Source organism: Aedes aegypti, chromosome 2 (genome assembly GCF_002204515.2).
Source record: "Aedes aegypti strain LVP_AGWG chromosome 2, AaegL5.0 Primary Assembly, whole genome shotgun sequence".
NCBI classification, from domain to species: Eukaryota; Metazoa; Arthropoda; class Insecta; order Diptera; family Culicidae; genus Aedes; species Aedes aegypti.
The window spans coordinates 156,041,040-156,065,816 of NC_035108.1; the positions used below are offsets into that span (position 1 = coordinate 156,041,040).

The 24,777-nt window shown below is 37.3% G+C and overlaps 1 protein-coding gene across 2 annotated transcripts in view; it reads left to right on the forward strand.

Moving 5' to 3' along the window:
- LOC5577966 (toll-like receptor 13) overlaps positions 1–24,777 on the forward strand; it is a 95,655-nt gene that overhangs the window by 27,138 nt on the left and 43,740 nt on the right. Inside the window, exon 1 of one of the 2 annotated variants that reach the window (XM_021842892.1) lies at positions 6,806–7,323. The exons of the other annotated variant lie outside the window; for it this stretch is intronic. Coding sequence (XP_021698584.1) covers positions 6,874–7,323 — 450 coding nt within the window. The 5' untranslated portion in view covers positions 6,806–6,873. Of the gene's footprint in view, positions 1–6,805; positions 7,324–24,777 lie in introns of those variants that run through there. 2 annotated transcript variants of the gene reach the window in all.

Here is a 24,777-nt window from a genome sequence, read left to right on the forward strand (position 1 = left end):
CCTGTGGGGCGGGCGATGATGGCAGGATCAAACATGTCGCGCGTCGGTCGAGTAGTGAAATGAAAAAGCGCCGTGGATCGCTAGTAGTGTTTAATCTCTCTTGCGCGGGCGAGTGATGAACACTTGTTCGTCGGACAATGCGATTATTGAATTATATCGGGAATCCAATTAGGCGTTAATATATCATGGATCGCATTACCAACCACTTTTACCTTATCCCACTAGCCCAATATCCTTTCCATGACAACTGTGGAGATGCAGAGGTATACTTGGTCTCTAGTAACAACGGTTGTCTAACTAACATTCCTTCTCTTCTCCGATGACCTTAAGGACGTACCGGCGCCGTTATTGACTTTTAAACTTTGAGCTCTCGATTTGTGCACCATTCTTAAGGTAAGCTAATCCCAAGCCCATTAAATATCTGTGCAACTTCGATTGTTCTGGTCAACGGAGTAGCAACTCTTGCTCATGCTCATTTTTAGAATTTTAGTCCCTTCCCTGCCATAAAATGCACACTTGGTATTCTCACGGTGCCCCGACAGACCGTTGTTATGAAAAAAAAAAAAAATGTCCATCAGTAGCTAGTAGATAGGCCATGTGAACACTTTTATAGTCTATTGGAGCTAGAATCAACCGTTTGTCTGGTACGCTCATCAACGTGCATGTCAATATCAGAATGAACATACGTGGATGTCTTCCCGGGTCCACTGATCTCTACTTATTGATGCAACTTTTTCTTCCGGCATTCGCACTAAATGATCAGCTCACAATAGGTTGCCTATTTTGTTCGCTTAATAGTTTTCGCTTCTGTTCTCAAATAAATGTGCTTAGAGAGCCAAGAATAAGCGCTTTATACGACCATATAAACAATAATGTTTCATTTAGGCATGCTGGCATTCATCATTACTCTCTTTACATTGTTATTGAAAACTGATTTAGTTTTCGAAACACTTTTCAGTGTTGTATAATAAAGGATCGCGAGGTGTTTTGGCGAAGATGTTAACGAAATAATGGATCTATGAAGACAGATGAGCCTTTTTCAAGCAGCAGAAATTTAGAAATTTGTGAAGAAATGTCATTCATCTCTGCAAGTTCCTAAGTCCCGAAGTTGGCGACGTAATCCGTGAAAGGAGATATTCGCAGCCAAAACACGTATTTTTACTGCACGAGAAACATTATTATCATACGTCACAAATGTTATATGTCTCTTCAACATATTCGTCGACATCTCCATCGACCACTGCTTCTGCACCAATACATGTGAACCTGCTTCTTTCTCTACATGCAACCATATACATTTGGGTAGAGTAAATGGCATTACAAGCTTATCCTAGTTGTCTATCTTTGGAATAGTGAAACCCTGCTTTACTGCACTGCGATCGATTCCAATAAAGTCATCGTCTGCAAAATCAAGGAGCATATGTGACAAAACGCATAATTGAACAGTTAATTCGGAAACCCATCTCTTTTCTTCCATGTAATTTTACCAAAAAAAATAGGCTCCTCGTCTACTATTCTTACACTTGATTGTATTTGTCAGCCTATAATCAGTTTTAAGTCTTTGATATTACATTATATATTATATTATATTATCGAAACGTTACATCAATAGTGTATTGAAATTTATTTCTTGAATTTCATTCTAGTAAACTAAGTTTACTGGTTTAAGCCATATAAAAACATACTTAAGCCACTCTGGTAAGTTAAGTCAGTTGTAAATGTTTCTAATTATAACAACAGTACTGCCGTTATACGCATAATTGTCCCATGTTGCTTTTTGTGCATTTAGACTTTTTGGCATCAAACAGTTTATTTTCACGTTAGTTTTGGAAAACACTTACCCAAAATTAACTTTGTTCGGAAACTCAATGAAAAGCAAGCCAAGTCAAATTGTCCCATTGTTGAATTTTTACGCAAAAATGTCCCACTACTGTATTTATACGCATAACTGTCACACTACACAATTCGCTGCGCTGATCTCGAATAAATATTCAGTAGGCAGATTTTAATTAGATGGTGTTTGGGAAAATCGTTTTGAACATCTTCTTACGTTGGCTTTACATCCCATATGGGAAACAACCTGTTATATGTGTTTGCGTCAAATTTGATTGAAATTTTCAATATCAAAATATTATTTCCCATCCGTTTTTCAACGATTTTCAGTTGAATTTTCAGGATCGATCACAAAATTCTTCTAGTTTTTGGAAACGCAGTCATCGATTAGAACTTTACCGTAGTTTTGGATTCATCACGGGGAGTACTGAAGTAATCCCACTTGAACAAGCAGTAACCACTTTAATTTCGAGTCCATAGCTTGCGACAAATTAACTTCATGATTTAGCAAACCAATTCTGAACAAAAATAGTTCGACCGTTTTTAGATGACTTGGCCACATGCTAGGTTGTTCCGAATACCGGTTAACTGGTGGAAGTGGCCATTATATTTATGAATCTGAAACCTGGCTTGCGATACATTTATTTTTTTATGAATTTGCAAATCAAGTCAAACGGTGGTTCAAATGTATTTGAATGACTTGACCACATGTCGGATTGTTTCGAATTCTCGGTTCCCTGGGGGAAATGGCCACTAATCTGTCGGTTCTGAAACCTAGCTGGCAACATCAAACTTCATAAATTCCCAAACCAAGGCTAAAGAAGGGTACTTCAAACGTTCTTGGATGACTTGATAACATGCCAGTTTGTTTTGGATACCTTGTTCCCCAGAGGAAGTGGCCATTATATAGGCGGTTTTGAGATCTATCTTGCGACACATCAAACTTCATGAATTTGCAAATCAAGTCAAAAGAAAAATAGTTCAAGAGGTTTTGGTTGACCTGGAGTAATTCTGGATAACTGGTTCTTCGGTGGTTAATATGTTGGCGGTCCTTAAACTCAATTTGCGATGTATCAAATTTGATTTTGCAAACTAAGTCCAAAGAAATGTCAAATCGTGTGAAGATTTGTGTAGTGAATTTTGAGTTAAATATGTACTCCGAATAACAACCTTGAATTCGCAGATGAGTTTCTGTCAAGCCTGCAGCTGGAAGAGTCGATATAGGAATTTATTACATCTTATAAACTCTCTACCATACTCATCCACTCTTTCTTTTACTAAACTCATACATTTTCTCATTATCACACATACATAAAACTTTGCTATCCATCCCAAGGTATAAAAACGTATTTCTTCACTTCTTCACACGTGGCTTCATTTGGCACATGACACTTGAGCCTTCATTAGGTGCTTTAACATAGTCTTGAGCATATACGTCCTCTACATTCGGTACAATCTATACGTAAGAACGGTCATCTACAGCAGTATGCTTAGCACATAATTGGTCACTACTATCAGTGGGACTGTTATGCGTAGAAATTCACCAAAAACCCCGTATTTCTAGGCATAACAGTCCTACTTTGAAATTCGTAGCTAAATTTTCTTTATTCCCATAATACAAACTATTCACCCAAATGAACACGCTATTCTTTATACTATTGTAAAGATTTAAATTTAATTTACCACACACCTGTTCAATACGAGGCCTAAATGTGTTAAAATCTTTAAACGCGTTTTTCTCGATTGCATATTTTGGAACATGGGACAATTATGCGTATAACGGCAGAGTAACAGTTATATACTAGTTGAGAAGAGTTTGGCTAACATTTTGAGAGTTGTAGGTTTTTTAATCGCCATTGTAAAATTTGTATAAGGATTATATTGATATTTTTAAACAAAAACTTCAAATCAAATTTTTTCTGGATTCCTCCTAAGGACTGTTCATTTAAGAAAGTGGACACCTAAATATTAGCATTTTGGTGTAAAAATTCCATAAAAAACAAATAAAATTTTGTTTCAGTGTGATCTCAAGTGTTTATTTTGACAGCAGACAAAAGTTGACATAAAAAAATTATAAATTCTAAACGATGGGTCGAATTAACATGGCGACTCTCAATTTTTTTCTGCACAAATGGTGTACAGAAAAACTGCCGTTCCAAGATTTGGCTTAAATCGCGAAGTGTCCAAATTGAATTTTTTCAACGCTGTGGCCAAAACAGATATTCCTGACGACGTACGATACATCTCAACAGAAAAATTTGGGAAAAATGATTTGGTATGGCAAGCAATTTGCTCCTGCGGTATGAAAGTACTACATATTTCACGACGGGTTCAATCAACGGCGAAAATTACAGAACTGAATGCATTAAAAAATGGCTTCTGCCCATCTACTGAAAGCATACCATGCCTCCATTGTTTTTGCCAGACCTAGCATCGGCTCACTATGCTTCAGCTACTTTGGAGATGCTCAAGAAGGAATAAGTCGAATTTGTAGAAAAATGATCGAATCCATCAAATTGCTCAGAACTACGCCTCATTGAAACATATTGGGCAATAATCAAACGGCATCTTAAGAAGGATGAAAGAGAAGCAAGCTCCATCGATTTTTTCAAGAAAATGTGGTCAGCAGTTCAAAAAGCAGTTCGAAAAGTTCCGAAAAAAGTTGTGCAGAATTTTATGGGAGGTATCAAAAGCAAAGTAAGAGCATTCTCCAGCAAAGCTCAATAAATGTTCAAATTTATGTGAATTTGATCGAAATTACGTTGATTTCCATGTATTTTAGGTAAACTCATGAATTTGTTCGAAAATAAACAGTTTACTGTAAAAAACACATGTCCACTTTCTTAAATGAACAGTCCTTAGGATTTTTTTTAATATTGGTCCAGATGTGCAGAATCGAAGGAATCGAGCCCTGTGCTTAGATTTGAAGGACATTTTTTTTTTTTCATAATAACGGTCTGTCGGGGCACCGTGATTCCATCTCAATGCCTACTTTTATCGAATGTTACGAATATGCAGTTATGGGCAGAATAGTGTTTTTTTTTTTAAATATGGTATGAGTTGTAACGCTTAAGTCTATCCCATCCCCCCTTCTTCGAGCGTTACATAATTTGTGGACGGGGCCAAAGCTGGTTGTTTGCTGCTGAGAGAAAACATAATTTATTGTGGGAACCATATACCCCAAACCTTATAAGCTACGATAGTTTGCGTGAAGCAACAAATTTTCGGGCCGACCAGCCTTAAAATCGACGACCTGCAAGGATTTTTAGAGGTTTTCTAGATTTTCTAGATGCGGGAAATAATCGCACAATGCACTGTACGTGATCATGGTTTTCATCTACGCGATACTAATTACCAGGGCCGGATTTAAAAATGTGAGGGCCTAGGGAACAAAGTGTTGTGGGGGCCTGGAATGAAACTTCAAAACTTCTAAGCCATATCATAATTGTAGCCCAATATTTTTTTTTTTCAAATGTATCACATTAATGATCATGATTTTTAAAAAGTATGCATATTTTTAAAGATCTACAAAAAGGGGACAACTCTACTAAATATGACAGACATAATAATAAATCAAATAGGTTTTCAACAAAAGAGACGACACACTAATTTTTTTGAGTTCTTTTCAACCTATTAGTATAACGTTGAGTCAACAAAATCCCATTTATAATAATTAAAAAAAAAAGTTTTTGTCGACTATGTTTCGAAACACTTTGAATATTTTTAAATGTATGGAATCTCCTCTATCTGAAATATTTGGATGTGATCCAAAATACATTGTACAATTATCCGTAACATAAGTTAAATCAGTTGAAAGCCTTTTCAACTCGTCATTGAAAATATACAGATTCAGAATCTTTGGTTTTTGGTCATAAAACCGTTTTTTCTCGAAAAACGTGCTTCTTTAAAAAAAATTGCCTACCTAAGTGTGTTATATACGAATTTTCATTTTTTTTAGTGATAAGAAACTTTAAAATGCATTGGAAAAGATAATTTTTTACTTTTACATATGCTTAGTTATATAGAAACCAATTTCACCCCATAGTGTGAATTTTGTTTTTAGGTGTTTGAGGTTATTTTATCAATTGTTGAATGTTGTTTTATCACGAATCAATTACGAAGGCTGACGGTGATCGGCAGGTGATTTTGTCGAAATTAGTTTGACAATATCTGATAGGATGAAAGAATAGTACAGTGAACTCTCCTTCACTCGATATTTCGTATCTCGATATCGAGGTAAAGAACTATATTAACAGTTGATTTTCATATCTCCCGCAATCGCATTTTTGTGTTTATAACACGAACTCGAGGGGGCCCTAAAATGTGTGGGCCATGCCCCCTTTGGCCTCCCGTAAGTGCGGCCCTGCTAATTACAGTCCTAGATCGGACGACACCTGTACTTTAATACGCGATTTCCTAGAGCAATGAATGTCTCTTAATGCTGGAATAACTATACCTCGTGGAAGAACTGGTGTGGACTGCATAATCAAATCGGCTTGAAGCTTCTACTGTTGAAGGTCCTTTGAATGAAGTGCAAACACTTCAAATCTACGTCAAGCTTTTCTTGCGTTTCTTAAATGTGATTGACCTTTACTCTTACTTGCTAAATATAGGTTAACTTAATACAACCTTTATCTTCTCTTGAGATTGATTTTGCAATTACGCTAGATTAGGTTGGCCTGCTCCTAGATAATTGAAAATGAAAACATTTATAAGTTACCTTCCGCCTTTTTGACGGCTTCGGTCTTAATCTCATGACTCTCTGATTAAGCGGGTCTATCAATGGCGCAAATCATCAAATCCGCACGTTTTTTTTGTAGACATCGGCATGGCCCCTGTTCCTCCCACACTACCGGAATGGCGAAATACGTTCTTATTTATTATCTTAATTACTCCTTCGATTGTGATAAGAGATATGAGCCTCCAGAAAAGACTTTTTGTTGTTTGAAAGAAAAGTAAAACAAAATCACGACCGATAAGGCCTCTATCGGCAGTCATCGATGATAACTGAATCGCAACGCTGGACAGTGACTCGGTCCGATGCCATTCGGTTGTCCAGTTGGCCGCGGCGGTTTGAGAAGACATGTATCTTCCGAGCGAATTCGGATGGAAGTTGAAACGCGTTTGACGGGACTTTGTCTAGTGTTGATACTGATCGGAAGTGTGACTACGCAGTGCGACGATGAGGCCGAAGATTCGGTTAAAGGCAAATGTGAGTTCGCTCCGATGGCTGACAATGGCTACGAGAACTTCCTGCCGACGGAACCGGAAGGCAGCTATAATATACGCTTGAACAATACACGTCATACGCCTACGTCAGATGAGGAATGTATGCTTGGAGTGGCCTACAACTATATGCCGTGGATGTTTCCAAATGGAACACTTACGGTCAGAAACCAATCAATGGCCCTTGATTTATCGAACCTGAGGCTATCCGATGACGGCATGTCGTCCCTCGTCAGAAACTTGAACCTGTTGTCATCACTGAATGTTAGTATTTGAGTTGCGAATCTTCAATTGATGAGTTGTTTCTAGTGTTATCTATTGGCCCAGTAATGTGTGTTGATAAGAAAACGGACGTTGCAGCTTTGCTAGAATACGAAAATATAATTTAAGTGAACAATGAATAATGCTGTACGGAATTACCGGCGGTACCGACCAAAGCTGGTAGAATTATTGAATTTTGGTAAAAGTCATGATTGATAAAAATAAACCCGCAGCAATAATTTAGGAATCATTATCTGTTTACCCTTGAATGAAAATATGCATACATATCTTGATTACGTGCGAACTTTTGATTGATAGAAAGTGAACTCGCGTGTGCTTCAAATTGGTGTCATGAAAATGACTTATTAAGGTGTTTATAGATTCAACTTGCGCGTGGTACATAATTGATACGCGATAACAAAAGTGTCAGCGATAGAATGTTGATTGTCAAAGCCTTTAACCCCAGATCGTCCGGATTGAAACGATGGATTTCTCTAATCTCAAAGTGAATTGTGCATTGAAACAAAGCATGGTTAATGTGAAGGCTGCCTCGGCTCGTGATGAGTGAAGTTTTGTTGTTTGTTCCGGAGTTTTTCTAGATTTTCCCCATTGGCGTAAATACGGGGGGGCTAGGGGGGGCTTAGACCCCCCTAGAAAAGTTCAAGCCCCTCCTAGAAAATTTTTACTCTCATGCTAAGTATTCGCTTTACTTTAGAGGTTTTTTTAATCAGAAGGGTCAAGCCCCCTCTAGATTTGAGTTCAAGTTACGCTAATGATTTTCCCTAAAATAGGCAATCGTATAATTATTGTTCTGATTTCGTGTAATTCCTTCTTTAGTCGTAGTAATCAAAGTGAAAAAGAATGGCACTCGTCGGCAAGGTGTGTGTACTGAATATTATTTGATTCACTGTAAATAGTGCCTCTTTAATGTTAATGTTTTGGAGAATGCAAAATTTAAGTTTACAATGGGGTTATGATACCAAACGTTGTTGCATGGATGCTAAATGTTTGATTTGTGTTTTTTTTTTCTCATGCCAAAGACATTTGTCCGGTAAATGAATTTACCAAAACGTTCGCATGTGTAAATTGTGGAGGCAGCAATATGTTCTTATATGTTCATAACTTATAGGAATGCCCTTCGTGCAAACGAATTGTAGAGGTTCGTAGCAAACATATGAGTGAGAATGTTCATCGTACCCTCAATTTGATAGGTAGAATCTCTGACAAGTCTCATTCTCCAATGAACGATCGCTTAATCAACAACCAATGACTTTATATAGATTCGCATAATTTTGATTCCGCCTGTTCACTAACGGATATATTCCATTCTGTATCTAATACCATGTCTGCTTCTTGATTTGATTTCTTATATAAATAATTGCAAAAAAAAGATTATGGCAATGTTCGAAACTACAGCATTATTACTTTTTCTTGTACTTGTACATCCTCACTGAGACACAGCCTGCTTTTCACTTTATCATTCTTATGAGCATTTTCACAGTTATGAGAGTTTTGTTTGCCAAAGTTGCGCAGTCGTTTACCGTGTGGCAAGTACGATAATACACTACGCCCAGGGAAGTCAAGGAAATTTACATTACGAAAAGGTTCTGGGCCGACCGGGACTCGAACCCAAACATTTTCAGCATGGCTTTGTTTTGTAGCCGCGGACACCACTCGGCTAAGGAAGGCGGTTAAGATTTATAAATAATGAAACATATCGATGTTTTATACACTAGTCGTTTATCGTGTTAAATAGCTCAATTTACAAGTGTTTAAAAGTTGTGAAAAAGGAACGTCTTTTATTTACGCCACGCAATATTTGCTCATTCACAGTATAGGTGTTTTTATGAATCGTCATACTTTCATGCGGGTTCATATTGTAACGTTTTCGTTTGGTGGATCACATAAAAACTCAAATTAAAAAAAAAACTAATTTCGACGCGAATACTGATTGATTCCGTTGCTTAAAGTTTTGCTTAAGCGCCAATCAGGCCGTGATCTGATGCAAAACTCCACTTTTTCAAAAGGTTGTCCAGTTTTAGCTTTGCGGCAAGTCGTGGGAACGCACAGAATTTTAATAGGAAAATTAATCAAAATAAAATAATAAAATTACTACTTTGAATTTGTTTATCGGCATATCGGTCTATTTTGCTCGAAGTAAGAGGGAGCATGGAGAAGAAAGCAATGAATACCATTGGCGTAGGAACAGGGAGCCCCCCCAGAAATGTATGATGATAATATACAAAATATGAAAATTGAAGAAATAATAATTTACGTGATTCAAACGTGAAGAAAGATCTTCTGAATGAATTGACAAATATTCTTGATGAATTGACAAATACTCTTCAGTAGTTACGTTCTTTTGTTTTGAACAACAATCTTGGGAAAACCTCGCTTGTCGTACACAGCATCAGTGTGGCGGTTCTAAGTTTGGTGAATCGTGCGACATCCGAAAGATTAATCGTGTGGCTGTCGCTCAATTGGTTTTCCGCAAGAACCAGCTTGTTGTTGTGTGCGGTAAGCGCAATTTTTCGACATTTCTTTTGCAAAAAATACCGTGATACTAAAACGCGGAAATTTGGTTCCTTAATTTTGTATTTTCTGAATAATGCAGACAATACTGTTTCAAATGTTTTAGCATAAAGCACCATTATGCCATATGATATCCCAAGTTTTTTTTAGGGTGCCTTACTCGAGGTATCCGGTGATGATGATTACCCGTATGAGAGCTCTCTTAATAAATCCATGCATTATTTATGATTCGTATAATGTCCGACAAAATTAAATAAAAAATAGGCAAAATAACGAAAGGAAGCTTTTTGAAAAGAGATGGCTGAGATTTTAGGCGAAAATAAGGCTAAATTCATAACAGATTTTTTCAGAGATTTCAGCGTGGGTTAGGCTTCTAAAAAAAGTTCAACAAAATTGAGCATAGTTTTTTTATTCCGGTACAAATTTCTTTCTTTCATTTCGCTTCAATTTTTTCAAACAATCTTGCATGAATACAACTTTTCCATGAAAAATTATTATTTTCTCAAAAATTTTAGTATAATCAAATTTCGCAAGAAGAGAGTGGCTTTATACCTTCTGCTACAAATTTCTTTAAAAACATTCAAATAATATAGTTAGATTAGTTCATACTTTCAACGTGAATTCCTCTTGGAGGACAACCATTCCTCATATGGCTACGTTCCATCCACAAAAACGTTCACGGATTCAACTAAAAATCTCAACCTTTCAAAAGTTCAAACTTTTTCTTCGCAATTCCTCCAAAAAGTAATTAATTCTGTTAAATTATTTTATATAGTTTTCTCAAAAGAATATTACAAATTAGTTCGCGAAGTTCATCAAAAGTTATTCGGAAATATTTTCAAAATACGTCACAAATTCTCCTCTGTTTTGATCTCCTTCAAATTCTCGGATTATACAAGAATTACACTGCGGAACACGTTTTTGTCTCAAGCACCAAAATACCGCTATTTACTGAATTAAGGGTTGCTGAGTCCATTGCCGTTTTCAGAAATATCATAGCACGTCTAGTTTTCAAGTTATTGACTGTTGAAAATGCTAAATTTGACTGTTTCAGCCAACTTGCATGCAAGTTTGCCAGCTAGTACGGCATTTTTTTTGCTTATTTTGTCACAGAATTCAAACTTCATATATAAAACAATTATTATCAACAAAGTTCATAATATTTTCGATGGTAAAATGTTATTTTTTGGTGGTTCAGAAAAGTATTGTATTATACCATATAAGAGAAACGAAGAATTTTATATGGAGACTGCAAGCATGTTGAAAAAAATTGATTTACACTAAATTTTATCATGAAATTTCAACTAAATTGTATCTAAATTGAAAGTTCGTGTTTGGTAGATTATATCACATAAATCATACTTTAAATTTCATGTAAATATCAATAAAACCAATGTTTTATGCAACTTTGGTGACCTGTAGCTAAAAATTGTGACGTGCTGGAATATTTCTGAAAACGGCATCAGATTCAGCGACCCAAAATCTACTAGAGACAGATAACACTGCGGAACACGTTTTTGTCTCCAGCACCAAAATACCGTTATTCACTTAATTAAGGGTTGCTGAATCCATTGCCGTTTTCAGAAATATCATAGCATGTCCAGTTTTTGAGATATTGACTGTTGAAAATGCAAAAAATGACTATTTCAGCCAACTTGCATGCAAGTTTCCCAGCTTGTAAGGTAATATACCGTTTTGATTCATATTACGGACAGCTTCAAATTCCGGACACTCTACTTTGTATGGGAAACATTTCACGCGAAATGTTTCCATTTTTGCTGTTCAAAAGTTCTCAATTTCAAGGCTCGTTTTAGTAAACTTTTTCCATAAATATCTTTGAAAATTTATAATGCGAAACAACCTTAGATGTCTCTTTGGTGGTTTAACGATTTCGATTGATGATTTTACTGTTCCATTAATGATTATCATGAGCTGTCCGGAATTCGATTCAAAGTGTCCGGAATATGAGGCAAAAGTGAGGAAGCGTCCGGAATAAGAATCATGAAAAAGCCACACATTTTGATTTATTTAAAATTATTGAAGTTGCGGAAGCGTATTCTTCACCCACCGCTCGAAAGTAAAGGGCTTCCGACGCTCGATAGCGCTAAGGAATCTTACAGTATGATTTATTTTGTATGCTCTATGCTGGGTTATATTTCCCTGAGTCCTTAAGTGTCCGTAATATGAATCAAAACGGTATTGGCTTAATTTGCCACTGAATTCAAACTTTATGTGTATAACAATACTTATCATCAAAGTTTGTATTATTTTCGATACGGAAAAGTTATTTTTTGATGGTTTAGAGAATTGTTGTATTTTGCCATATAGAAGAAACGAAGAATTTTGTATGGAGACTGCAAGCATGTTGAAAAAATCGGTTTAATCGAAATTTAATCGCGCAATTTCAATCAAATTATGTCTGAAATGAAAGTTCAAGTTCTATTTTGCATGTTTGGTGGATTAGATTACAAAAAAGTATGATAAATTGTACTTTAAATTTCATGTAAACATTAATAAAAGCAGTGTTTTGTAAGACTTTGGCGACCCGTAGCTAAAAATTGTGACGTGCTGGAACATTTCTGAGAACGGCATCAGATTCAGCAGCCCCAAATCTACTAGAGACACATAATTTGGTTCTTGAGACACGCAAACATGTCATTGTGGATACGAGTAACTGACACTGAAGAAGACTGCAAGTGGTAGTCGAAATACGCGTATCTGTTAAAGATAAGCATTTAGGAGCGGAACTCCATCTACTTTAAAGTTTCTCTATTTGAGATTCTGCTCAGAGGATTCGAACATTCATTAAAGAGATGTCATTTTTGTTACGCTGTGTAATTTGATCCTTGAGACACGCAAAAATGTAATTTTTGTTACGCTGTGTTATCAATGTGTCTACGAATCTTAAGAAAAAATTGTCGAAAACCCTCAAACATACTTTTGCTTACAAAATTAGCATAACGGTAGAAGAATTAGTACAAAAATATTTGTAAGGATCTTCCTTAAAACAATACTTTCAAAATAGTTTCATCAATTCTGCCAATAATCCATATTCTGGAATTGAATTCATGTGCAATTCCTAGACAGAAATCATAGTGTTTTCTGTCAGAGTTCTGGGGAATCTTAATAGATTTCAAGAACAATTTTCAAAAAAGATTCCGATGGAGCTTCTTGAGAAATGTGTTTTTTTTTAATTAATTAGAGAGGTTTCAATTATCCTGTAGCCATTTCCCTCTTGGGAAAACATGATATATCATCACTTATCTTTATTTGTTCCGTTGTCCATATGTTATTTGTTGCAACATTTTATTATTTCTCTTTCCATCATATGTCGCCTTCTTGACCAATTTCGTACAAAAAATCTTTTTATACTCCAGAAAACAACATTGAAAAGAATATAAAGAAAAAAAACAATTCTAAGAGTTTTGAAAAATAACAAGATTCTTTAGATATAATATCTGATAGTCCATCAGAATTTTCACATTTTTTTAATGCAATGCAAAAATTTCCTCCAAGATTTAAATACGGTAAAATCTTTCATATATTTTTTTAAATAACGCCAATATCTTCACGTTAAACTTTTTCAGTTCTACCATAATTGTTAAATATAGCTTGTCACAATTTTTTTTTTAATTTCTGCAAGTACGAAGAAATAGGTTTTTACTTTAATCTGTTCCGCATAGTATCACGAAACTTCGAAGCCCATGCAAAACATTTTCTAATATGTTAGATACAAATACCTGCAGTAAAAATTCAATTAATTCAATTAACGTAAATCATTGTCCATTATAATGGACGAGTAAAAAAAAAAAACAAGAATTTTTGTTTAAATCCTACAAAACCACATAAGCTTTTCTATGAGGTACATCGATAGGAATTTTGTCAAAAATTTTCAGACGGTTTCTACGCTGAATTCTTGAATTTTTTAGACAAGAATTTAGTGAATTTTTATAAATTCAATTTAAACTGAAATTACCTAAACAAATTTTTAGAAGTTCTTCCAAAACTATAAATTTGAATTATCCGTAGAGAAATTTGTGAAGAAATCTTTAACAAAAATATAGAGGTATTCTTGGAGTAGGTTTTGAAGCAAATATGACGAATGTATAGATTTCTACATTTTCTTTTTGGAAGAATCCCTGAATAAACATTCGGAAAAAATATGGAGGAATCCTTGACGAAATATTTAGAGAACTTTTTTTTTTTAAATTAGATTGAATGGAAAAATCCTTTAGTAACTCTGTAGGAAAATTTGTATTAAAATATCAGCAGAAGAATTGCTAATGTGCTCAAGATAAAAAAAAACTTTGGAAAATACTTGGATGGATTTCTGATCAATTTATCGGTAGAATTCTAGGACGAAACCCAGGGGAATCAATAATATTAATCTCCGAAGGAATCCGTGAACAAATTGCTCGGGAAACTTTTGAGTATTTTTGCGGAAGAGTTTATAAAAGAACACTGAACGGCGTATTCCACTTAAAACTTTAAAGGAATGTTTGAACTTTTAAAAATTTTCTCAGGGAGGTATTTTTTTGAAGAAATTCTAAACATTATTTTCGTGATAGCATTTTGAGGCAATGCGGGGAGCAATACCTAATTGATTTTTAGATTAATAACAATTCCAGAAGTTTCTTCGAAAGAAAAAAAAAATGCATATGTATCTGTAGAGAACTTCTTTGAGCAATCGATAAAACCTTTTCTCAATATAATCTTGTTTAATTGTTTATAAAAAATTTGTGGAATATTAGAAGGAATGCTTAGAGTAACCTGGAAGAATCATTTAATGTTTTTGCAAGAAGTATAGAATAATTTATGTTGTGATTTTTTTTTTTTTTATTCTGAAAGTTCAGGAAGAACTCCAAAGACAAAGTTAGAAAAACTGTTGAGACAATCTTTGATGAATTTGTAGGAAGAATCCTTACTTAGTGATTTTTTTTGTTATTTGTGTGCACACATTTTCTTTGGCCTTAGCCACAGAGATCCCCCAAAACATGGTCTGGATCATGCTGGTGGATCACGGCTGAGCACCTCAACTGAAGGCGACTAGGGTGCACCTTCAAAAAACCGACCACCGTGGATGGAGATCGGTTTTACCGCTAATCATACACTTTTTTAAACTAGGTACAAATGAATCTTGTTGGACACAGTTGCAAAGGAGTTCCACTAGGGAAGGGAAAATAACTCTTTACATATTTGTTTCGTTGCATTGAGAAACGCTTATTGGGGAATCGCAATGAAAATTGCGGTTTATTTTACCGTGTAAAACCACTAGAGCAACCAAAGCCCTTTTTTGATGTTTTGGAAACCCGCGCACTTTTGAACAAAGGTCGGGCCCGATGTTAAACAGCTTGCTTGGTTCTCTAGCACGGACTGAATAGAGTGGCTACCTCGTGCTCCACGCAGTCGTAGGTACGATTATCTGACTTTCTCGATGGGGCTTTGCTCCTAGGTTTGCTGGCTGTGGTTGGGATGGGATAGGAGAGCTCACTCTGCTTTTACTTTTCGGTCCAACCGATAAAATAATACTGATAATGAGCGCGTTTCGTTAAATTCGTGTTTCTTTTCTTATTTTGAATTATTTTTGGTATGGCTATAGCGGTCATGCAACTCAAAGGTAAAGGGAGCCTTTAGAATATTTCTACAAATGATTGAAATGAACAGGTGGATAGGCGTCGCAAGGGAGCGACAAGATTGAAATTTCATTATTATTTGACTATTGCGCGAACGATCTGCTGGTAACGTGACGTGCGGCAACGAGTCCTGTACCTCTTGATAGACTCACTGAAGCGATTTTCGAGAATCTGTATCTCGGTCAGATGGTGGACCTCAGAATTTTGCATTCGCTGAGGAACGTTCAGAGCCATTCTCAGAAACTTGTTCTGAACCCTCTGGAGCTTAAGGTGATGTGTTTTCGCGCAGCTCTCCCAGACCGGCATGCCGTACTCGATCTTGGGACGAATAATTTGTTTGTAGACAGCAAGCTTGTTCTTTCGGGACAGTGTCGAGTCGACCTTCGATTTATGAGGGGAAACAACATTCGCAGCATCGCACAGTGATGCGAGAGCGGAAAATAGTCGAAAAACTGAATTGCACTATTATTTCCCAAAATATTATTGTATTTTAATACGATAATGAACAATCTTTTTCCAAGGTTTCATTAAGATTGAGTAAAAATTGAAGTTTTGAGAGCATTTTGAAGAACACGACCGACGTAATTGTATTTTTTGCTCCTTTGTAAAATATATGGAGAAAACCAAATGAAATTCAATTTAGTTTTCAAATATGAGCACACACTCGCACACATCTGACACTAGGACACTGAGTATGGTAATATATTAATGAGTGTAATGAATACTTTTATTTGGGTGCTAATCAAAACGCATATTTGTTTAAAAATCATTTCATAAGATATTTATATAACGATACTGACGGGTTCCATTTTCGAACACTTCACAAGCTGAGCTCAAGTGCCGTATAGCTTAACGAAGCCAAATCATATTTTAATAACCAAAATTTTTGACATGTTAAGAAATCACCTAAAAACGGGTTAATCATACAATGATGATACATAGTTCCAAAACATGAACAATCTAGTCAACCAGAGTGAAGAAACTTTATAAGAATAAAAGAAATCTATTCCAAGACTTTTTTTTCATCTTTTGTATGGAGAGGTATCACTGTGCAGCACAATGCACCTCGTGGCCGTTTTGTCAACTTGTTGTCGAAAGATCAGCTTACTGTCCAAGGTCAAGCCTAGATAATTGGCCTCGTTGGACCATTCCACCGCTGTGCCGTTTAGGGTGATTTTGCAATCCTCAGCCGGAACAAATCAGGAGGATTTGGAGTGAGGGAAGAGGATGACCTGGGTCGTCGCCGCGTTGATACATATCTTCCAGCTGGTGAAGTATGCTGTCAAGACATCCAGGCCTCGTTGGAGTTTTGCCGTGAGCGCTCTGATCACTCTTCCGCTGTGCACGATGGAGGTGTCATCTGCGAACAGACAGCGCGCCATCTCCTGGGAGTGCGGGCATGTCGGAGGTGACCAGGTTGAATACCCGATCAGAACCACATAACAAAACTATAACACATTCCTATCAGCAGCAGCTAAAAATAACAGAAGATGTTAAAATTTTGTTATCAAGATGGCTTTGTTCTCAATTTGTTATATTTTTAGTAACACATTTATAACAACATTTGTTATATTTTTGACATCGCATTTATAGGTTTGTTGCAAATAACATCCGATGTCAAAAACAGTAACATAGTTTGCAATAATTTTGTTATTTTGTAACATCCTTGCAACACATTCTGTAATAATTTTGATATAATTGTAACAGGGTTTGTTATATTTTAATTTAATTTGGTGCAAATTTTGTTAGAATTTTTGTTATTTTAACTACTAACGGTACATGTTTTATAACAACTGGTGATATAAAAAAATCATATCAGGGAAACACATTCTGTTATATTCTTGTTTCTTCCGTCTGGTCGGGTAGCAGGGGCCCGAGGATATTGCCCTGGGGAACGCCTGCGATGATGTCATGCGCATCGGAAATTGCTCCATTTAGCGGGACCCGGAATGCCCTCGCTGACAGATAGTTATGCACTATTTTCACCAGGTAGCTGAAAAGATTATATTTTTGAAGCTTGAACACCAGGCCATCATACCAGACATTGTCGAATGTTTTTCAACGTCGAGCAGAGCCATGGCAGAGATTTTGGATAGGGACTTGTTCCGTCTGAAGATGTTGGTGACTCGACACAGTTGGTGCATGGTTGAACGACCGCGTCGAAAACTAAACTGTTCATCGAGCAGGATGTTGTTTTGCTCAACAGAAGCAAGAAGTTGGCGATAAACTGCCCTTTCGAAGGGCTTTGATAACGCTGAGAGAAGACTGATGTGGCGATAGCTTTTGGGGAAGGAAGGATCTTTGTCAGGTTTCCTGATGGGAACGACTTTAGCTGACTTCCAGGACGATGGGAAGTAGCTAAGCCGGAGGCATTGGTTGAAGATCCCGCGAGGTGATCGTAGAACTGGATACTCAAGTGCTTGAGTTTCAAGTTCATGATGTTGTCGAAACCAGGGGCCTTCATAATTTTGGAGTGTTTTAAATAGGTCGAGAGTTCGTCAGCTGTGATCTTCAACTCCTTCGAGAAATCGTAGGGAATCTGATGGTGGTTGATGGCATGCTCATTAACGGCAGCTTCATGCGGACTGATGATGTCGCGTCCAAGATTATGTGAGCTGACGAAATGTAGGCTGACCATACGTACCGTATTTAACGGGCCAGTACCGTTTTCATCCCCTCGACGAGCTGTCCCGTCATTTTATGGAAAATGCTCGAATTGTTCCGTATTTTAGGAAATGGAGAATTGGCACATAATTTTCAACACTAGTAGAACAATAAAAATAACAACCTATCAAACAGTTTTTAGAAATATTTCAGAGTTTATTGTCCTACTCCTATTTTCCAAGCAATTATTAGTTTCTCAAACAGAGTTAAACTTGATCCATACATGCTTCTGCTTAACTTTTTGCGATTCTTTACTCATATTTATGCCAAATTTTGGTGGATTTCCAAAAAACGGATCTTCATAAGATAATTATTCTATAAAACCTAAAATGAAAAAGAACAACTATGTGTTTACTTCTGATACGCAATTGATTGGATTAACTGTTTAAAGAGTGGATATTTCAATAAAGTAATGAAATATTAGAAAAATTTACGTTTGAATTGGAAAAATTGAAAAGTGGAACGGTTTTTTTTTTAGTAAATTCTTTAAAAACGCTGCTTTTTGAAAATCAAAGAATGCGCTGCAAGGTTTTTAAGTGATTTTTATTGAATCATACAGAGCTTGGGATTGCATAATCTGGTTCTGCTACTTTCCCTAGAATGGTGGTTTCCCGAATGTTGTTCTCCCAACGCCAGTTCTCAGAATGCTAGTTCCCCAAAAACCCCGTTTCCCCGAATAGCTCAGTGCTCCGAAAAGTTCTAACACTTATGATTGTTATAACCTTTCGCATTTCAAGGTGGTGAACAATATGTATTTTGTCGAGAATGATCAAATATCTCCTTCTTTGGTAGCTTATCGATCTTTCAAACTCAACACTAACTCACTAGTCGAGCAGAAGCAAAGTTCTGACCATTAAATCGAGATATTGATTTGATTGACATAAGAGATAAAAGATCTGAAGATAATATCAACATTTTATTCCTGGTACTTCTGAGTCATTTGATGTTGGAAGATCTAAGGAATAGCTCGCTGATATTGGTGAGATCTTATAAAAGCTAAATATGATATGCTAATAGTATTCCAGAGTAAATTTTAGATATTATTTTCAGACCTTTTATCTCTTATATCTTTCAAGTTAATATCACTTTTGTATGTCCACATCGAAATTTGGTATTACTTAGCTGTTTTCGCCTGCTCGGGTAAAGACTATTATTGCACTTTTTGAGCTGCATTGCTTTACAAGGGAACGGGTCATTCGTCGAAATGGCTTCGGCGAAACAGGCCATTCGGGGAAAAGTAGCACAATCGCATAATCTATGTCTTTTAAAATTGTCCCGTTTTTGTTTTTTATTTGTCCCGTTTTTATCTGGTTGGCTTATGGTCAGTCTAACGAAATGTTGACCTATTTCGGCTGCCTTCTCAGCAGGCGTTATCAAGCGATCAACGGGGCTATTGTTAACTTGTGGAACCAGCGGTGGAATAGGTCTAGGCTTGAGCTTGGGGCTGAGCACAGTCTGGGAGAGCGTGGATCTTGTTTGTAAAATTTTGGTTTCTGAGGTCCAACATTCTGGCCTTGATAATTTTGTTCATCCGATTTACATCGGATTTAAGGACATGCAGCCCAGTTCGTTGGTACTGCCTGCAGATGGTGTTGCAAAGTATGATCAAATCTTTAGTAAGTCTATCGATTGGTATGTTGTTGCTCACCTGAATGATTGCCGGCACGTGTGGTTCTCTGGCCTGGGAGGTCGCCTCTTCGATGGCCTGCAGCTGCCGATAGACGTCATCGGATCACTCGGGTCGCATCTCGTACTCGACGTGGGTGTGGACACACTGCACACTGGAACTGGTCACAGTTGACACGATGATAGTTGCGCTGAGTCGTGAGATGTAGGTTGACCGAGGACCCAACTTCATCCACCACCGGATAGTGGTCCGAGCTGAGCTCCTGGTAAACGACTGGTTGGGAGATGCTTACCATGTTAGTGATGAACAGGTCGATGATGGCATGGGCCCGGATCTGCTCAACCGGGTGGGAGCATCCGTGCCCAAGATGTTGAAGTTACCTTCCTTCGAGCCTGGATGACTCCGTTTCGGTTTCTTCAGGGTTCCCCCACGCTTCGTGCTTCGCGTTAAGGTCGCCAGCGATGATGTACCGCCCGCGCCGCCGAGTTAGCTTGGTGATGTCCTGCCGTAGGGCCGTTGCCAACCCGTCGTTGTGGTTTTCTTGCGTTGGGTAGTATGCAGCGATGATGGTGATCGGAGCGATGATGGTGATCGGGCCGTCAGAAGCTTGCTGTTCTACTCCTACGGCCTCGATGAGTTTGAGCTGCAGGCTCGGCAGCAGGCGACATTTGATGTTGTGGCGCAAAGCGATGGCGACTTCCCTTCCTTCAGAGCCGGTCCGATCTAGTCGCACAAGTCGATGGTTGGGAATGAAGACGCTCAACTCAGGCTTGAGATGCGTCTGCGTGATGATGGCGATGTCGATGCTTTTCCTCTCGAGAAAGTCGACGAACTCGATAGCTTTCCGGAGGGAACAAGCATTCCAGTTTGTGATCTTGGTGTTGGCCTCACGGGCCACATTTGAAGAGGGAAGCAAATACCACCGCGTTGGCGGCGTCGATCTGTTTCAACTTGGAACGGCAGGCGCACAGCCGTTGGAACAAGTTCCTGGTATATTCCAACATTTGCTCCGGTATGTACAGCCTGTGTACAGTACAGGGAGCCGTCGTCGAAGGGTCCAGGATTCCCCCATCCAGGAGGGGGCGATCTTTGCACCGGTGGAGCTGTGGCGGCGGCCGCAAAGCTATGCTGAACGGAGGGGGCCGACTAGTGGGATGCCTGCCGGTGGGTTGGTGGAAGAGGTGGCAGATTGGCACCTGGTAGCGGGGAGTTGGAAAGTGCTCCTCAGTCAGCGGTGCGTGAGGCCGGCGTTGGCGCTGTCGTCCCTGCTTTTTGGCGGGTGCTCGCTGGCGGATCGCCTGGAACTCCGCTCGTTTGGGGCAATTACGGCTGCTGCCCTCGTGGTTGGAGCCGCAGTTGGCAGACTTGTGAACTGAGTGAACATCCTAATTATGTCAATAAGACCATTAAGGTGAAGATGAATCGAAGCTAAACCTCATATTTTCAAGAGCACACATCTGTAGAACCAAACATCCGTTTGAGCTGAAAACTTAATCGATAGGTCACTAGCTGGTGGTGACCAATCGATTAAGTTTTTAGCTCAAACGGGGTTTGGTTCGATTCATATTCACCTTAAATTTTGTGTTTAGATGATTTTGTGAATCGATAGATTATCTACTGAAGTGAGTACAGTGGGATTCCGTTTTTGGCATGCTCCGTTTTTGGCATGCTCCGATTTTGGCACCCCCCGATTTTGGCAACAAAATGGATCCGTTTTTGGCAACATTTTTCAATACCATCAAAATTTGTTAATTTTTGTAAATATTATCGTGTCTGTAGCTTTAGTCATTTAAAAAGCATGTCAACTCCACACTGATTACATTCCAGAGCTCCATTTTCGTCGATATTTCCTCAAATCTTACCAACTACTAAGGACTTGCGTACGCGCTTCTTTACTTCAGAATGTTCATTGGTCATACATTGGCAACGTTTCATGAGGCCAACAATCTCTACCAGTATCTCAACTAACGACCAATCTTTTTTCTTAGGCATTCATATTGAGTGACCAGCCCACTTGAGTCTGCCAGTAGGTGCTAAAATTAAAAACTCTGTTCTTCAGATTTGGAACAGCTTGTTTGAACAAAGCACCAGCACCGACATAAGAGAAACAAAAAATCTAAGACTCACACAGAGTTACAATCATAAATTTTGTCTCACTGTCTTTATTATTATGGTTTTACACAAATTGCGCATGTAAAAACACACCGCAATAATAGATACAAATATGTACAGCAAAATGTCGTGTGTCATAACTGTTAATAAATTTCATTAAATAAGATGAGAAATGCTAATACAGTCCAAACTACAATTTATTCTCAATAATATCATTGAAGCGTGCGATAAATATGACTGAGATAGTTTTAACTTTTTGTCTGTGGTATTGGTGTGTATATTGATCTTTCTGCGTCAACAATTTAAAGCTACGTTCCTTCTTTTCTATAGACTCTGTAAGGCGTTGAATTTATTAAGAGACGATCCAAAATTCTGTACAAGATTGTTAATCAAGGATACGGGTTTCATTATCATCAAAATTTTCCTTATTGATGAGTCTATGAGTATCCTAACTGTAACCAGGAGAATCCATAAGGGATTCTTGGTTCTTGTGGGACTTTTCAGAAATTTTAACCAATTTATGAAGATATCTGCAGATTCCAAGTGGACACTGAGGGCTTGTTGAGGGATCCTTAGAGTGTATAATTGGTCATTGAGGATTATATCCAAAATCTGGTGATTCCTAATAAACTCTAGGGCGTCCTGTAAATTTTAGGCGGGATAATGAGAATTTCTATTAGTATTTTTAATATTTCCGGCGAAAACTTGGGGGTTTTGTAAAAGGTTCCTAGAGGAATTTGTGGTGTGCTAGTAGTAGCTTAATTATAATAAACTTTTAAATTTTTCATCGCAGACTTGAGAATATTCAGCAACATGCAGCGGAATTCCAAGATGTTAACTCCTAGCAAATTCCTTAACAAGATCCTAAGAACTCTATGCGATCCTACGGATGCTTGGCAAGATGCATCAGAGCTCAAGCGTTTTTTCTGTAGATTTCTTATGAGAACCTGAAGATTCCTATAAGGTTCTTGAGGATTCTTAACAGGATCCGATAAATTTCAGTTGATTTCATAAGATAGGTGTAAAACATATATCAAGCTCAATTAAAAATTATTTCAAGTGAAAATTAAATTCTACAAAATTACAAGTCACATTTATGAATCATCTCATGTTTACGTTTGCCCTTTTGATGCAGTCAACCATGCATTATAAATTGCCTTATTTTATCAGAAACGTAAATTGAAGGAGCAATTCTAAACTTATCGCATTTTTCAAATTTTACGCTCCAAAAGTTAAACTGATTTTAAATGGTCATTTAATTAGAAATAAACAGTTCATGCCGTTTTGCAATACCCAGCGCTTTTGATTCACAAATAAGTCTTTAAAAGAAAACAATTTTTTTTTTCGTGTTCTTTTATAGTTTTAAGAAAATGTCCAGTTCTTTAATAAAAGTCACTTATGCGATTATTGGTTTTACAAGTTTCTCTCACACAAAAATTAAAAAAATAAACTTTAAAATAATTGAAGACGTTAAGGCGTAATAACGCCACCTGAAAAATGTTTGCCAGATTTAACATTACGGAGCTATAGATTCATAGCATAGTATAACCCTTCGGGAAAATGCTTCGAAGTGAACCTTTTCGAAGTCTCAACGCCTTATGATTCCATAAAAATGATGTATTAACATTGTAATGATGTTTTCAAAACCAATAGTTGAAAAATAAAATTTGAAATATGGGTTCCGATTTTGGCATGGTTCCGTTTTTGGCAACTGAAAATTTCAACTTTGTTGCCAAAAACGGAATCCCACTGTATCTCAAAAATAAAGTTTAATTTACGAACAACACCTTCAAAATCTTGTAATTCTTGAAATGCCATATGAAATAGATTTGAAGCATTCTAATTGATTCCATAATCTTCAAAATCCAATGAAAGACTTATCCGGAAATTCATTTGCTCTTTAAAAAAATTGGCTCACCTTCCGTTGATCTCCGCCATATGCACCACGCTAATGCTGATTACGGAATGCGAGGTTTTTCTACGTTTGCTGTAGAAATTACAAAAGGGACACTACTGAAGTGTTAAAAAGTTCCTAATATATTAAAATATATGTCAATTCAATTTGTTGTTGAGAAAAGGCAAGAAAAGTTCGTTGTATATGAGCTTTTTTATTGAACTTTTCAGGGATTTAAGCATTGAAAAAAAAAAACACAACTGTGAAAACTACTGAAACTCTAAGTGTTAATATGAACCCAATTTAGTTATTGTTTCGTAGTTGCATAAGATGTGTAATGATGAGTGTCAAAACTATACGCATATAATTTTTTTTAGCCCTGACACCCAAATCCCCTGGTTGCGCCACTGAATGACATGCAAAGCTACACCTTTTTTTTAAATTTATGGAAGGGATTATTAGACTATATTTAAGAAAAAAAAACTTCTTTTTCTTCATATTCGGCATCAAAGGCCATCAAAATGACATTTTCAAAATTACCGAATATTGTTGGGTGATCAATGTTACCCCATATCAGCTAAATAAAAAAAAATCACTTAAAACATTTAATCCTGGGTTTGCTGGCGGTTCGGGCTTTTTAAAAAACACTTAACTGATTTTCCTCACTAAATCACTTTATTACTTAAGCCGAAACGCAATGAAACACGGATAAAAATAAACTGAACACCGGTCACGGTCAGTCCGGTGGTTTTGTAGAATTGAACTGCTGACCTAGCAATTCCGGCTGTTGGGCATAAAGGTGTTGACGTTGCATAGCACGTGGCAGTGGTCCGATCCAAAGGTGATGACGGTGCATGTGACGTTGCACCTGTGGTGGCTGGTTCATGTCGTGACTCCTCCGGGGGGTGAAGAAGTGTCGTCCTCGATACTCAGCTCCTGGTTACCATGTCCTGGTGATTTGGTTTCAGGCTTCCTTTGGTGGGTTTTCCTCGATG